This window comes from Populus alba, chromosome 19 (assembly GCF_005239225.2).
Source record: "Populus alba chromosome 19, ASM523922v2, whole genome shotgun sequence".
NCBI classification, from domain to species: Eukaryota; Viridiplantae; Streptophyta; class Magnoliopsida; order Malpighiales; family Salicaceae; genus Populus; species Populus alba.
In genome coordinates, this window is record NC_133302.1 from 682,092 (window position 1) to 699,289 (window position 17,198).

A 17,198-nucleotide genomic window follows, 5' to 3' on the forward strand; every position below is an offset into this window, starting at 1 on the left:
AGTTGGAAGTTACGGCAATTCGTCTGTCATAGCCATCATAACAATTAGGGAATATAGCATATAACCGAAGCGAAAGTACCTTTTCTTTTTAATGAACTTTGACCATTTTGTGAAGCAAGTTTGAGTTTGTACTTAGAGGTTTCTTTTTCTCTAATGAATGTATCGTCTACTATTTTGTATTTTATTTCTTTCTTAACATTTGAGAATTCAATTTTTATGAAGTTATGCATATTTCAACAGTATTGTATTTCAGGCTAATAACATTAGTAAGGTTTACTAACGTCAGTATAATAATCCATCGACATAATCATCCCTAAAAATGAGGAATACTGAATTTGATTAGCTATTTGGATGAGAATAGTAAATGATATCGACCGGTGTTGTTGATATAGGCAATCACATGAAACTTGACTAGCTATTCCTGAAGTGAAAGCTAATGATGTCAAGAATCTTGACATCAACATTTTCGAAAATATTCCAAGATATTATGGAAAGAAAAATCTAATTGGCTATTTCAGGTTAGAAATAGTCGATGACATCAATCAGTGGTCTTAATTTTGACATTTACAATGAACTTGATTAGCCGATCCTGATATGGGAGACTAATAACACTAATGAAAATTTATTAGTGTCAGCATTCCCCTCCAAGTTTTAGGGGAAAGGTATTATAATGATATTTCTGATAGGGAATAATTAAAAACATTAATGAAATGGGGATTGACATCTTGATATGATTATTCATTCGGCCTTGAAGAGGCGGATATTGATTGAGAATTATGGAATAAGATGGGCGGAGGAACTAGTTACCCGGTAATGGGCTAGTAACATTAGTTTTGTTTTCTAATGTTCGAAATAAGCAACTTGAGTTAAACTTATTTGTATGATGTTAATATTATCAGGATGACTGACTTGTCAGATTATAAATGAAATGTTGGATGATACCTAACTGTTAAACAAAAATGGTAATTTGTGTTTATGTTATGGATTATTGAAGAAAAAAAAAAAACAGAGAGAAACTGATGAAGATCTAATTCTTGTGAAGGATGGAGGCAAATAACGTAGCGCTTGGGATGCGAGAATAAAAGTTCATTAACCATGGTAGGTGTCATACACTTAAGGAATGCAATGCTATATATATATATATATATAACATATTTTGAATTAATTGATGAATTGTAATTGATATAATTTGAGAATCATGTCCTGAGCACATGGAGGATGTCAAAGAAATTATGACTAATAATGTAAATATATTGTATTAAGGTTTCGTGTTGTTGCTGGCATGATAAGAATTTGGTGATAATTATAATAGTGTAATAAAATGCCAATAATAGTGATAGATAATGAAATTTAGCCTTAATTATAGTGGTCAAATGAGATTAGGTTGATGAATTAAATAGAATGATGTATGTATGTATTCACATTATTTGAAGATGAATCGGATGTGAATATTGTGAAAATGATGGCAGGTACCGTGATAATGAAAGATTTTACTAAAAATCTAAAGAAACATTGGAATGTGTTGAAATGGGCACAAGAAATATGTAAGTTGAATATATTTATGAACTAAAATTGGACCGAAATTATGACGAGTTTGACCATTTGTATGGAAAAACCATAATGGGTATAATAGATGTTGGGATTGAAATTGATATAAAGAGATAGAGTAAGAGGGAAAGAAATTACATGGTAGATATTATAACGAATTAAATGCGCTCGTGAGGTGAAACAAGACATAAAATGAAAATGTTGAATGATTCTAGGAAGGATGAATAGAGACGTACTAATGGAATGATAAATGAGAATTTCAAGGAACTATGATTACATATCGTTAAATATATGTTTAATTACCTGTATATGTATTGTGTGATTTTCCTTTTATGCTATATTTATTATATACATTATGAAATTACAGGTCCTTCAAATTCACGCCAGGAGTAGCGTTTTAGGTCCTCTAATCTCCTTTTGTATGATTGAATAAGAAGATGAACATCAATGTATTTTGTCTTTAAGGAACTAAATGACTTGGTATGTAATAGTGCTCCTTTTACATTAAGTGTCGGGATATAAAAATATATTATTTTATATTTGTAATCTTAGTTTGTTTACTGGCAATTATTGTGAATTATGCGAAATGTCAGGCATGTACCATGAATGATGTGTTGTTGAGGTTCTACATGATTATGATATAATTGAGAAATTAGTATAACTGTACATGATGATTGTCGATAACTTGAGACCTCTAGATATAAAGGAAACTCTATCGAAATTTCAGTGGAAATTTATGCAAGTCTCATATAAGTTCGGTGGATGAAAAAAAATACTCATTTTTTTTAAAGTTTAGGCTCAAAGTTCTTTAATGAATGTACTAAATTACATGGCCCAACCCAATTGGTTTCTTGTAATACTGCCTGCTACTGTTCAATTCTTGTACCTCCCACAGGAAATGGTTGATTTCTTCAGACGCACCCGCAGCGGAATGTGCAATGGTGGCTTCCAAACTGAGAGATGATATCTACAACATCTCCATAACCTCCAACTACAGTCACCAGAAAAAGCAATGGGGAAGCAAGAAGAAAAATATTACTGTGACATAAATAAGCCCTTTCTTGTTCACTACTTGTTAATAAATGATCCGATAATATTTGTAAAATATTAATCAGTAAGAAAATAAATAGAAATATAAAAAACTGAATTCCATAAGATATTTGATTCTGAAGAGAAAATATTTTGAAAAACTCTTTAAAAAATTAAAAAAAACCTTTAGGGGCAGCCAAATTCAGGCAAAATAAATTTTCATCAATTTAAAAAATTACAAAAAAAAGGATCTCTAATTAACAGTAGTGATTCGTAGATGAAGCCACCAACTACCATCGATCAACTAGAGGGGTCTTCATGTAAAAAGAAAAATATTAATATTAGTTTGAAATATTAATATTAAAAATAATTTTTAAAAAATTAAAATAATATATTTTTTTAAAAATACAATCATTATTTTAATTTCAAACATCCCTATGCATTTTCTTGTCCTTGCCGTGATAAATTTGACAGTAGTGGTTCGTGGAAGAAATTGCCAACTGCAACCAACCAATTAATAATTGTGAGGGAGTAATCCTCTGTTTTAAGGTTTGAATATATCTCATCATTCCACAGCACACGTCATTTCGATGCTGATTGGTTATGAGTAAGAATTTTAATTTTTGTAATTAATATTTTCTTTTATTTTTTAAGATATATGGTGATTGTATAAAAAAATTAAAAAATAAAAATAAATTTTATTTTAATATATTTTCAAATAAAAAATATTTCAGAAAACAATCTTTACCCATAATCTTTAATATTTCATACCATACTTCTCTCATTTCGTGTTTAATATTTTTTTAATTTTTAAATATTTATATTTAGTAATAGTTTTTTTTTTCATTATGATTTAGGTATATATGGTTGTGAAATTCATTATAATATATTGGACATTTAGTTTTTTTCCATTCATTATAAATTCATTATTTTTTTTCCCATTCATTATAAATTCATTTGTTTAAATTCATTATAAAATATGGTTGTGAAAGGTCATTTTCTTGGCGTTGGCATTACAAATTTGACAGTAGTGGTTCGTGGAAGATGCTGCCACCTGCAATCAATTAATGCCAACTACCCTCTGTTTTAAAGTTGAATGTATCTGATCACCATTCCAAAACACACTTCATGAGTTCACTGTTTGGGATTGCGTTTCAAACAGTGTTTTATTTAAATTAAATTTTTTTTTTGTTAAAATTGAGTTTGGTTTGTATTTTTAGATCGTTTTGATATACTGATGTCAAAAATAATTTTTAAAAAATAAAAAAATATCATTTGTATATATTTCAGCATGAAAAGCTATTTGAAAAGCTGCTACCACAACACACTTCTCTCTTTCCCGTGCTCAATATTTCTTCTTTGATTTCTCCAACAAAAACAAGACAATATGGCCGCAGAGCTTCTTCTTACGTTTGCCGTGGAGGAGTCTTTGCGAAGGATGATTTCCATAGCTGCTGAAGGGATCGGACTTGCTTGGGGACTGAATGGACAGCTGCAAAACCTCGTAGATTCTTTGACCATGATTCAAGCTGTGTTGCGAGATGCAGCAACAAGGCCAGCGACAGAAGATGGTGTGAAGCGCTGGCTGGATAAGCTTCAAGATGTAGCTCATGATGCTGAAGATGTTCTAGACGAGTTTGATTATGAACAGAAGGGAAAGGTATGTGATTTTGTTTCACTCCACAACCCTATTGTATTCCGTTGGAAAATGGGTCATAAAGTCAAGAGGATCCATGGAGCCTTAGATGAAATCCTGAAACTTGGCGGTGATCTTGGATTGGCAAATCGCCCTGAAGTTAGGCGAGATCCACCCCGGCAGACAGATTCCTTCCTTGACAGCTCAGCTGACACCTCAGCAGTTGTAGTAGGAAGGGATGATGATGTCTCTAAAGTTGTGGAATGGCTGACCGAATTCAAACATGTCCTTTCGGTTGTTCCTATAGTGGGGATGGCTGGCCTCGGAAAGACTACTATAGCAAAGAATGTTTATAAAGAAGTCAAGGAAAGAAAGCTTTTTGATGAAACAATATGGGTTTGTGTCTCTAATCATTTTGATGAAGTGAAGATTTTACGAGAAATGTTGCAAACGATAGATAAAACTACGGGGGCGTTGGAGAATATTGATGCAATTCTTCAAAACCTTAAGAAACAGCTGGAAGATAAAACATTTCTTCTTGTTCTCGGTGATGTGTGGAATCGTAATCGTAATAAATGGAATGGTTTGAAGGATGGGTTGTTAAAAATTAAAAGCAAAAATGGGAATGCTGTTGTTGTTACAACCGGCATTAAAGAAGTAGCAAACATGATGGAGACTTCTCCTGGGATTCAGCTCGAGCCAGAAAAACTATCAGATGATGAATGTGGGTCCATTATCAAGCAAAAAGTGAGTGTGGGTGGAGGAGCACCATTAGCTGCAGACTCGGAATCTATTGGAAAAGAGATTGCAAAGAAGTGTGGGGGGCTTCCATTGCTTGCTAATGTTTTGGGAGGAACACTGCGCCAAAAGGAGACAAAGGAGTGGGAGTCAATTCTAAGCAATAGATTTTGGCATTCCACTGATGGAAATGAAGCTTTGGATATATTGAGATTCAGTTTTGATCACCTGTCATCTCCATCACTGAAAAAATGTTTTGCATACTGTTCCATTTTTCCTAAAGATTTTGATATTGAAAGGGAAGAGCTAATTCAACTTTGGATGGGTGAAGGTTTTCTTGGGTCATCAAATCAGAGGATGGAAGACATGGGCACCAAGTATTTCAATGACTTGCTTGCAAATTCCCTTTTTCAAGATGTTGAAAGGAATGAGTATGGGATGGTAACAAGTTCCAAGATGCATGATCTTGTGCATGATCTTGCATTACAGGTCTCAAAAGCAGAAACGTTAAATCTAGAGTCGGGTTCGGCTGTTGATGGTGCATCTCATGTTCTTCATCTCAATCTCATTTCTTGTGGGGATGTTGAGTCAACATTTCAAGCGGTTGATGCTAGAAAGTTGCGTACTGTTTTCTCAATGGTTGATGTATTCAATCAGTCTTGGAAATTCAAAACCTTGAGAACTCTCAAATTGCAACGGTCTAATATCACGGAATTACAAGATTCAATTTGCAAGCTGAGACATTTGAGATATCTTGATGTCTCACATACAAATATCAAAGCATTACCAGAATCCATCACAAAGCTCTATCATTTGGAAACATTAAGATTCACTGATTGTTTTCAGCTTCAAAAGCTTCCCAGGAAAATGAGAAATTTCGTCAGCTTGAGACACCTTCATTTTAATGATAAAAACCTAGTGCCAGCTGATGTGAGCTTCTTAACACGTCTACAAACCTTGCCAATCTTCGTTGTGGGTCCAGATCATAAAATTGAAGAGCTGAGATGTTTGAATGAGCTAAGAGGAGAATTGGAGATATGGTGTCTTGAGCGAGTGAGAGACAGAGAAGATGCCGAGAAGGCAAAACTGCGTGAAAAAAGAATGAACAAATTGGTGTTTAAATGGAGTGATGAAGGTAATAGCAGTGCTAACATCGAGGATGTGCTGGATGCTCTACAGCCTCACCCAGACATAAGAAGCTTAACAATTGAGGGTTACTGGGGTGAAAAGTTCCCATCATGGATGTCTATGTTGCAGCTCAATAATCTGATGGTGCTGAGATTGAAAGATTGCAGCAACTGCAGACAACTCCCAATACTTGGATGTTTTTCTGGCCTTGAGATTCTAGAGATGAGTGGAATGCCTAATGTGAAATTTATAGGCAATGAGTTCTACAGTAGCAGTGGCAGCGCAGAAGTACTGTTTCCAGCACTAAAAGAACTCAGGCTGTTGGGTATGGATGGTCTTGAAGAATGGATGATACCAGGTGGAGAAGGTGATCAAGTATTTCCTTGTCTTGAAAAGTTGAGCATTGAGTGGTGTGGCAAGTTGACAAGCATTCCAATATGTGGCCTTTCATCTCTTGTAGAATTTGAAATTGCAGGATGTGAGGAACTGAGATATTTGTCTGGTGAATTTCATGGCTTCACGTCTCTTCAATTTTTGAGCATAGAGGATTGTCCAAAGCTGGCATCCATTCCAAGCGTACAACATTGCACAGCTCTGGTGAAATTGGATATAGATGGCTGCCCTGAGTTGATCTCAATCCCCGGTGATTTTCAAGAATTGAAATATTCTTTGAAGATATTGTCGATGTATAATTTGAAATTGGGAGCTCTTCCGAGTGGACTACAATGTTGCACATCTCTAGAGGAATTGTACATATGGGATTGCAGGGAGCTTATCCATATCAGTGATTTACAAGAATTGTCTTCGCTTCGAAGATTAGAGATTAGAGGTTGTGATAAGATCACCAGTATTGATTGGTATGGTTTACGACAATTGCCTTCTCTTGTTTATTTAGAAGTCAGTGGGTGTCGGAGTTTGAGTAATTTCCCCGACGGTGATTGCTTAGGCGGCCTCACCCAACTGAAGGAATTGGCCATCGGTGGTTTCTCAGAGGACATGGAGGCTTTTCCTATAGGAGTTTTAAACTCATTTCAACACCTCAACTTGTGTGGATCCCTTGAAAGACTGGAGATATATGGATGGGATAAACTGAAGAGTGTACCGCATCAACTGCAACACCTCACTGCCCTTGAGAGATTGGAAATATGTGATTTCAGGGGAGAGGGATTTGAGGAAGCTTTGCCAGATTGGTTGGCCAACCTTTCTTCTCTTCGATATCTTGGGATTGATAATTGTAAGAATCTTAAGTATCTGCCAAGCTCAACAACCATTCAACGCCTCTCCAAACTGAAGGGATTGCGGGTATTGGGGGGATGTCCACATCTCTCAGAAAATTGTAGAAAGGAGAACGGCTGTGAGTGGCCCAAGATTTCTCATGTCCCAACAATCGACATAGTATAGAGGGTACACGTGTACAAGTAAGTTGGGATTTTAATTTTTTATGAATAAAATAGTTTAATCAAACATTTTTATGATGATTAAAAATGTTTTAGTTTTTAAGGCTGCTAAATTCTTGAAAATATAATAATCGCATTCATTGAATATACTTACTGTACATTCAAAGTTTATATCCACTACTTATTATGCATGCTTTCCTGTATTACTTGAAAATGGATAGCACAGCTCATCTTGTGAATACTGCAGAAACTACGAAGCAGTCTCATTTTTTTAAAAAAATTCCCTCTGTATATTCAATGATACCATTCTGCATTTTGTAGTTTAGTATTGTTTCTGTTTCCAAGACTAATAAAAAATTGGCTTTTTTAACAATTGTACATGCAGTAGAACCTCCAAGACTGAAGAAAGCCATGGATTGGTCATTTAAAGCTTCTGCAGAATAGTGTTTGGCCTGCACAGTCTTCTGTTGTCTTTTGCAGATAAATATACTCGTCAGAAATCAAGAAAATGGACGAAGCTGGCAGCTTATCACAAAAATAATAGAGCTTACTATGGGAATGGATATGAATTCTTACTTGTATGCAACGTAACTTAAGAAGTAGATTTGTCAGAAAGCAAGAAAATGAATGCAGGTGGCGGCTTATCGCGAATCTAGCAGTGCTTTAATATATATGGGCATGGATGTGAATTCTTACCTGAATGTAATGTATTTTGTGTTGTATTTCTTTCTTAACATTTGAGAATTCAATTTTTATGAAGTTACTAAATTGAAGTTTCCACCATATCTTTTATGCCCATATATATTTGCATCTTCTGATGAGTTAATTAACACATTAAAGAAAGAATATATAGTCCTGGAAATACTATACTGAGCATAGATTAATTAATCAACATTGTTTTTCAAAGAGAGAGGATACAAGAAATCAATATCCCTGACGAATAAATCCTTGTAAGTGTGGATGTTATTTGTTATCTGGGCTTTGCCCTTTGCTAAATCAATGAATTTCGTTACTGTTCAAAAAAGAATACAAGAAAAATAAAAATTAATGGTAGTTTGACCTAATCCTCAGAAAAAAAATGTGTCGAATTGTCAAGAACACCACAGAATGTTCTGCCTTTGGTGTCGTCTGCACTTGATGAATTGAAATACCAAATGCTTAAAGAGTAGGAAAATAGCCCCGATGGTATTTGTGAAAGAACTGCTCCATTTATGTCAAAACGACTTGTTACAGGTTCTGCTCCAACAGCTACAATCTGAGGTGGTGATACAATTAATCAGAACAGATGAAGAAGATTTAACTAAGAATGTGAAAAGTTTTAAATATTACGGAGCAATTATTACTATAATTTTCTTAGCCTTGCCATGCCAAATTTGACCATTTAATAATTGTGAGGGAGGGACCCCCTGTTTTAAAGTTGAATGTATCTGATCGCCATTCCAAAACACACCTCATTTCGATGCTGATTGGTTATGAGAAAACATTTTAATTTTTTTAATTAATCTTTTCTTTTATTTTTTAATATATATGGTGATAGTATATATAAAAAATTTTAAAAATAAAACCATTTTGAAAAATAATTATTACTATAATCTTTAATATTCCACACCATGCTTTCCCTCTTTCCCGTGCTCATTTTTTTTTTTAATTTCCATATTCAGTGATAGTTTTTCTTTTTTCATTATGATTTAGGTGTGGTTATGAAATTCATGATAATTAGACATTTAGATTTTTTTTCCATTCTTGGGTCATTTTTTATTTATAATTCATGATAATTGGACATTTATTAGTGATTTGGGATAACCTAATCTGGTCGTGTAAAGTATAAATTACATATAAGTGGAGCAAAAATTGTGAAAATCACTAAAGTTAATAATCCACTGTCTAAAAACATTAATACCATTAATTACCTTATCAAAATGAGAGTAGACTGAGATTAGCAATTAAGAGGTGAGTTTGATATTAGAAATCAAATTTTGCCATCAATTGAAGATCATTGCTTAATTTATTTATTTTTCTAATCAGGTACGTATTGTATATATCTTAGAATTAACAAAACATTATAACATGTGCTTACACCATTTTCTAATGAGTTCTTGCTTTTATAACATTTGATATTTGATATTGTAGTAGTAGTTGCTTTTCATAAAAATATTATTTGTTTAGAAATGTATTAAAATAATTTTTTAATTTTTTTTAATATCAAAATATAAAAACAATTTAAAAATACTAATAAAATATTAATTTGAAATTTTTTAAAAAATACTTTTAAAACATAAAAATAAAATAATTTTAATAAATTGAGGTTTAGTATGAATGTTTAGAGGAACTCTTCTCTCATTTTCTGATGGATTGAGGGAGTTTCCTAGCTAGATACGTAGACGAAAGGTCTAGCATTATCCTTATGGGATTTTTCTCATTTCCATCGCGGCTTGAAATGGTAGTCTTGGAATGGTCGACTAGATACGTAGACGAAAGGTCTAGCATTCAATGTGAATGGCTTGAGAAATTCGAAATTGAAAGCAAAAGGCAGCACTTGCATAAAATTAAAGGTTAAAAGCAACTTGCTATATCTTATAATATAATCTTCGGTAGGAAAGCTGTTGCTTCCTTCCAAGTAACTTCCTTCTTATTAAACAATACAATAATTAATTATTATAATAATATAATCTTTTGTAGGAAAGCTGTTGCTATCATGGTAGCTAGCTACTGCAACATTGACATTATCTTCTGCTTGATCTCTCTCATTATACCCATTGACTTCCTAATTTCCCTTACCAAATTTCTCAAACCCTTCCTGATGATCTGTGCTTCCTGTTTCTGATTGAATCGAATCATCTCATCTGGAGTTCAACCATCTTTCTTGCTTGCTTGCAAGGTAAATCCTACTCTCTTTTCTTGTTTTTCTACCACTAATTTTGTTTCTACGCCTATTTGTTTTGGCTCTTCCAAATAGAAGTGCCCATCTAGTTGTAGAATTTGTGAGTACAACTTAGTTATATAAGTTGCTTAATCAATAATTGAACTCAACTCATACTATAGCTTTGTTCTTACATGTTCATTTTGCTTCCAACTTCAACTACTTATCTTGAAAACAGCTGCTCAAGGTTTCTTTGTCTGTTGAGTGCCTCTTGTCAGCTTGATAGGTGACTTGTCACACTACTCTTTCTCATATTCTTGCGCTTACATTTTCAGATCAGCTTTTCCGGAATTTCAACATTGAGGTGCGTCCACACGTTAACTCACCCAGCAATTAGCTTCAGATTCTTTTGAATCCTGGTACAGTATTTATACTTCATCTTCTTCATTTTGTTGCTGTTATCGTTTTTGACATGTAACTATTGTTTGAATCCTTTTTCTCTAGACTTGTGCAAGTTTGGTGTTTTAATAGTTTGACATGTAACTATTGTAGAAATTTTATTGAGAAACTTTGGAGTTAGGATCATCAATGCTTTCCAAATATAAATAAATTGATCTTTCTTTGTTTTTATAATCCTTGCCTTAAGGAGTTCATACCAAATTCATTGTTTTTTCTTTTTATTTATTCTAGTCTCAACCTTTCCTTTTCCAATTAATTTTTTTCAATATTTTGACTCTGTTTTATATATAGGGCAAAATGGTTCAATCAACTGACCCATTTTGGCACCATGTTGAGGAGATGAAGTGTATTTATTGCGGGCGTCAATTTCCTAACGATACTTCCATTTCAAGGATCAAATGGCATTTATCAGGAGAGAAAGGGCGTGGTGTTGCAATTTGTGAAAGAGTTCCTAAACAAGTTCAAGAAGCAGCTTTTCTAGCTATGCATGGTGCCAACAAAAGACATAAAAGCATGGCAAGTTCAAGCAATGTTAATGATAATGCCATTTCAACCACTCCACAAGAACAAAACAATAATGAAGTCGACAATTTGGCAGGAGATGCAGGAACGACACAAGCAGCAGATAGAATGGATCACGCACTTGAAATACGTATGGAAGAGCTCAATAAATTGTTAATGGAGGATGATATAGAGAATGGGACTGGAGGAGTAGTGCAGCCTGGTGCAGGAGCTAGCTCTTCTGGAGGGCTTACATGCAACACAAATGAGACTCCAGGAGATGCAGTACCAACGACAGAGCTGGTGGGTCAAGCATTCAAAGACCATAAGAAGACTATCTGGTCTTGGTTGATGCACGATGAAGTTTCAACTATTGGCATCTATGGGATGGGCGGAGTGGGAAAGACCACATTGGTGACACACATTTATAATCAGCTTCTAGAAAGACCAGGCACTTTCTGCCATGTTTACTGGATTACTGTTTCACAAGATACCAGCATTAATAAATTGCAAAACAGTATCGCCCGACGGATTGGTTTAGATCTTTCTAATGAAGATGAGGAGCTGTATAGAGCTTCCAAATTGTCAAAAGAATTAACGAAGAAACAGAAATGGGTTTTGATTTTAGATGATTTGTGGAAGGCTATTGAGCTACGCAAGGTGGGAGTTCCTATCCAAGCTGTTAAGGGATGCAAGCTGATTGTTACAACACGATTAGAAAATGTTTGTCAGCAGATGGGTACCCAACAAATAATCAAAGTGAATCCTATTTCGAAGGAAGAAGCTTGGGCTTTGTTTATTGAGAGATTTGGACACGACGTAGCACTTTCTCCGGAAGTGGAACAAATTGCAAAATCTGTGGCAAGGGAATGTGCTGGTTTGCCACTAGGAATTATAACCATGGCTGCAACCATGAGGGGAGTGGTTGACGTACGTGAGTGGAGGAATGCATTGGAGGAATTGAGAGAATCAAAAGTTAGAAAAGATGATATGGAGCCTGAGGTTTTCTACATATTGAGATTTAGTTATAACCATCTAAGTGATTCAGCACTGCAACAATGTTTCTTGTACTGTGCATTATTCCCGGAGGACTTCATGATCCGTAGAGAGGATTTGATAGCTTATTTGATTGACGAGGGAGTGATAAAAGGGCTAAAGAATAGGGAGGCAGAATTTAACAAAGGCCACACAATGCTGAATAAACTCGAAAGAGTCTGCCTATTGGAAAGTTCTAAGAAATGGATTGGTACTGGTATCATGATGCATGACTTGATTAGGTATGTTGATGATAGATATGTCAAGATGCATGACTTGATTAGGGATATGGCCATCCAAATACTACAAGCGAACTCTCAAGGCATGGTCAAAGCAGGTGCACAGTTAAGAGAATTACCGGGTGCAGAGGAGTGGACAGAGAATCTTACTAGAGTTTCAATGATGCAAAACCAAATTAAAGAAATTCCTTGTAGCCATTCACCGAGATGTCCCAATCTCTCAACTCTATTGCTATGCAGAAACGCAAAGTTGCAATTTATTGCAGATTCATTTTTTGAGCAGTTACATGGGCTCAAGGTTCTTGATCTGTCTTATACAGGTATCACAAAACTACCTGATTCTGTCTCTGAATTGGTGAGTCTCACTGCATTATTGCTCATTGGTTGTGATATGTTAAGGCATGTGCCGTCATTAGAAAAGCTCAAGGCACTGAAGAGGTTAGATCTCTCTCGTACTTGGGCACTTGAAAAGATGCCTCAAGGTATGGAATGTCTATGCAACCTGAGGTATCTTATAATGAATGGATGTGGTGAAAAGGAGTTTCCTAGTGGGTTGTTACCTAAGCTCTCTCACCTGCAAGTCTTTGTATTGAAGGAGTGGATTCCTGAAACTAGCAATAGAATAGAAGAATATGTTCCCATAACAGTTAAAGGTAAGGAAGTGGGATGCTTGAGGAAGTTGGAAAGTTTGGAATGCCATTTTGAAGGTTACTCAGACTACGTGGAGTATCTCAAATCTCGGGATGAAACCAAATCACTAAGCAGATACGAAATTCGTGTAGGACTACTACTGTATAAGTCTTATTATGGTTATAATATATGCAGAAGGAAAACAATTGTTTGGGGTAACTTGAGTATCGACAGAGATGGAGATTTTCAGGTCATGTTCCCAAAGGACATTCAACAACTGTCCATTCATAATAATGATGATGCAACAAGTTTAAGCGATTTTTGGTCTCTATTAAAGAATGCAACTGAACTGGAGGCTATCAAGATTAGTGATTGCAATAGCATGGAGAGCTTGGTTTCATCTTCTTGGTTCTGCTCTGCTCCACCACCATCTCCATCTTATAGTGGAATATTTTTTGGTCTTAAAGAGTTTAGTTGTTATGATTGTAAGAGCATGAAGAAGTTGTTCCCTCTTGTCTTGCTGCCAAGCCTCGTAAACCTGGAATGCATTAAAGTTGATAGATGTGAGAAAATGGAGGAGATAATAGATGGAACAAGATCAGATGAAGAAGGGGTTATGGGTGAAGAAAGCAGCACCGATCTCAAACTCCCCAAGTTAAGATCTCTGCTATTGAGTAGATTACCAGAACTGAAAAGCATTTGCAGTGCAAAACTGATTTGCGATTCTCTCCAATTAATTCATGTAACGAATTGTGAGAAGCTGAAGAGGATGGGAATTTGTCTTCCGTTGCTTGAAAATGGCGAGCCATCTCCTCCCCCTTCTCTCAGAGACATCTATCCAAGTTCAAAAAAATGGTGGGAGTCAGTAGTGGAGTGGGAGCATCCTAACGCGAAGGATGTCCTTCGTCCCTTTGTAAGGCTTGAGGTATGATATGAGTCTGCCCTTAATATAATAAAATATTGAATTAAGTTCAGGTGCTTACTGGTTTTATACTTTGATTATATAAATATAATAAAATATCGAATTAAGTTTAGGTGTTTGGAAATGGTTATGCAGGTTAACGGGCTACTTCGGAAATTGGCTTTGGCGAATCTTCATCGGCATAACTTGATGAACAAGATTAATAAAGTATCGAATTAATTTTGCTGCTGCTACTTCCGTTTCGAGGATCAAATGGCATTTGTCTCAAGTCAGGGGGCGTGGTGTTGCAATTTGTAGTAAAGTGCCTGAAGACGTTCAAGAAGCAGCTTTACAACTCCTTTTTATATGAAGCTGTGTGTGTAGGTTAGCAAAATTACTACCAAGTCCTTTTTTATATGAAGGTTGTTGGTGTTTTTAGAAGGGTGAAATAATTATTTTATTGTTATAATCTACAATAAATTGTGTCTTTGTATACATTATGAGCTTTTTTTTTTTTTTTTTGTAATTCTGTTAATTGTGTCTTGGTGTACTTTAGGCTCAAAATTAGGTGTGAATCAAATGAATCATCATATTTTGAAAGTCACCGTGGAGCCCCTTCCCTATTTTCTTTATTAATAGATGGCTCACATGATCCCAAGCAACGACTGTCCATAAACAAAATGCAAAACGACACCATGCAATTACACAAAAAGCGACGAGCTGGTACTACCTAAAATAAAAATAAAAATAAAATATCATGGCAGAGTCTTTTTCTTTCTTTTGTTAGACGCGATTTCGAAACAATTCATTAGACAATTACTACCATTTAGTCCTTTTTTTTTCCATTGTGATTACAACAAAATTTTAGTAGAGTTTTGTATGTATTTACAATATTTCAAGCTATCATAGTTCAAAATAAATATAATCCAATCTAAATTCTAACAATTCAATGCAGAACATTTGTTAATACCTTTACCCGTGGATTCATATATATATATATATATATATAGAATTGCATTCATTAGACAATTACTACCAAGACCCTCTTTTTGGTTGTTACATTATATATATAGAACTCATTCCCAAGATGAATAAAATTTCAAAGTTTGATAATGAGCTAAAAAATAATACATTATATTTTCCTTGCATTGCTTGTAATCAGTCCAAAAAACTCAAATTAGAACCCTAAAACGTAAAGCATGGTGGTAATTGGGCTGAGAGAGCGGTGCCTAAGAGTTAGTAGTGGAATGGGAGCATCCTAACGCTAAGAATGTCTTTCATCCCTTTATACTTTTTAAATAGAGGGTGAAGGAACTGCTCATGGCAAATGGCTTCAAGCGTGTTCATGAAGATAAAACACGAGGAGTTGACCATGGCACATGGGTTCCTCTGATGTTCATGTATCCTGAGGCTGACATTCCAGTGTGCCAGCTCTCTGTTCAGACTGATAGAGATGGAACTTACCATTATAACTTGGGGAAGGCATTGGCCCCCCTTAGGGAGGAAGGTATCCTCATCATGGGATCTGGAGCTACTACTCACAACTTGGGGACCATGCAACCCAGCGGCAGTCCTGTTCCTTCATGGGCTTTGCAGTTTGATACCTGGCTCAAAAATGCTCTTCTTGAAGGAAGGTATGTTTTCTCTTTGGAAAAGTCTTATGCTTGTAATATACTAGACACCTGCAAATCAGGGCATCATATATATTCATCCTGTAATTGATGTAGTCTTCGATGAATTGATGAACTCATATGTTCATAGGGGAGGGTGGTATGGAAAATGGATTCGGCAGGGTTGTGATTTTTGTAATTATCACTTTCTGGAGAACTTTCATTCTAAACAAATTTTCTTGGGAGTTTTCGAATATCTAGTTCTAGGTTTTCAGAATGTGTGATTGATTAGAAATTGTGTGTTTGTTTCATTTGAGTAGTTGTGAATTCAAAACAATCACAATTTTTTCTTCAGAGCAACTCCACTTTTAATGATTGAAGTGATTGCATTCTTTTTTATTAGGATTTAGGCGTGTCTTTTTCAAGATAACGATCAACTTTGCTCTCTTGATGCTTCTGCCAGTAACAACTTTGAACGTGTGTTACAATTGCTGATAGAACTGGTTGTATGGTAACATTTGATGCTTGTTGAGGAAAGCAACAGGCACCAGGCAGCGGCCAACGCTGTTGCTTATCAGTGTGCTTAACTTGATCACTTTCATGGGGATGTTCCCTGTTGAATATATTCTCCAGATTCTTTCAATTTACTAAATTATTTGTACATCAAAATGTATTCTACATTTCCACTCGATTACACTAATCAAGGATAGCTATCAGTTTCCTCAGTTGATCTCCATGGTTGTCTCTCTCTTTTTGCGCAGATATGAAGACGTGAATCACTACGACTCCAGAGCACCATATGGAAAATGTTGAAATGTAAAGAACTATAAAAAGCTGCCCTGCATTTACTGATGAAAGAAAAGAACAGTGAACTTAGTTCACGATTAAGAAGAACAAATGCTTAAGTAAAACACAGAGCTTTGATTATCAACTATAAAGAACAAAGAGCAGAATTGAGTTATTGGTTACTGCCATCCCAAGTCTTTATTTATAAAGGGAAAGAAACAGAATTTGAATGGAAAACAATAACTAGAAACGTGCTTGCCTTCTTCTCCTTTATTTAAGGAGATGATTACAAGTTAATTCTATCCTAGATAATCTTAACAAGGAAATCAAAAACATATCCTACACTAGATAATAGTCTCGGCTAAAAAACAAAGAAATAATGCAGCAGTGAATTACTGTTAAGTCTTCTGCTTCTGCTAGCTTAGGTACCAAGCTTCAACACTCCTCCTTGGTTCCAAAGCTAGTCATTCCAATTCTTGCCCTTAGATCTTCAAACCTGGTTTTACCCAACGGTTTGGTGAAAAAATCTGCTAGTTGATCTTCAGAAGTGCAGTAGCACAGTTCCAGTTCTCCTTCTTGTTGAAACTGCCTGATTGCATGAAACTTGATCTTCATGTGCTTGGTTTTATCATGGAAGACAGAGTATTTAGAAATGGCTATAGCTGATGTATTGTCACAAAACAATGTTGTGGGATTGTGTT

The 17,198-nt window shown here is 35.1% G+C and overlaps 3 protein-coding genes across 3 annotated transcripts; all 3 read left to right on the forward strand.

Annotated features, from left to right (window-relative positions):
* The first annotated feature begins 3,901 nt into the window (after positions 1–3,901).
* Positions 3,902–8,259, forward strand: LOC118044936 (putative disease resistance protein RGA4). The gene is made up of 2 exons (XM_035053408.2): positions 3,902–7,497; positions 7,862–8,259. The coding sequence occupies exon 1, from the start codon at positions 3,965–3,967 to the stop codon at positions 7,478–7,480; it is 3,516 nt and encodes a 1,171-aa protein (XP_034909299.1). The 5' UTR covers positions 3,902–3,964; the 3' UTR covers positions 7,481–7,497; positions 7,862–8,259.
* A 1,634-nt stretch (positions 8,260–9,893) lies between these two features.
* On the forward strand, positions 9,894–14,705 carry LOC118044938 (putative disease resistance protein At4g10780). Its single transcript, XM_035053409.2, has 5 exons — positions 9,894–10,028; positions 10,156–10,354; positions 10,672–10,755; positions 11,087–14,125; positions 14,258–14,705. The coding sequence occupies exons 4-5, from the start codon at positions 11,093–11,095 to the stop codon at positions 14,339–14,341; spliced, it is 3,117 nt and encodes a 1,038-aa protein (XP_034909300.1). The 5' UTR covers positions 9,894–10,028; positions 10,156–10,354; positions 10,672–10,755; positions 11,087–11,092; the 3' UTR covers positions 14,342–14,705.
* Positions 14,706–15,407: 702 nt separating this feature from the next.
* Positions 15,408–16,524, forward strand: LOC118044942 (extradiol ring-cleavage dioxygenase). Its single transcript, XM_035053414.2, has 2 exons — positions 15,408–15,735; positions 16,473–16,524. Exons 1-2 carry the CDS (start codon positions 15,422–15,424, stop codon positions 16,522–16,524), a joined length of 366 nt encoding a protein of 121 aa, XP_034909305.2. The 5' UTR covers positions 15,408–15,421.
* The last annotated feature ends 674 nt before the right edge of the window (positions 16,525–17,198 follow it).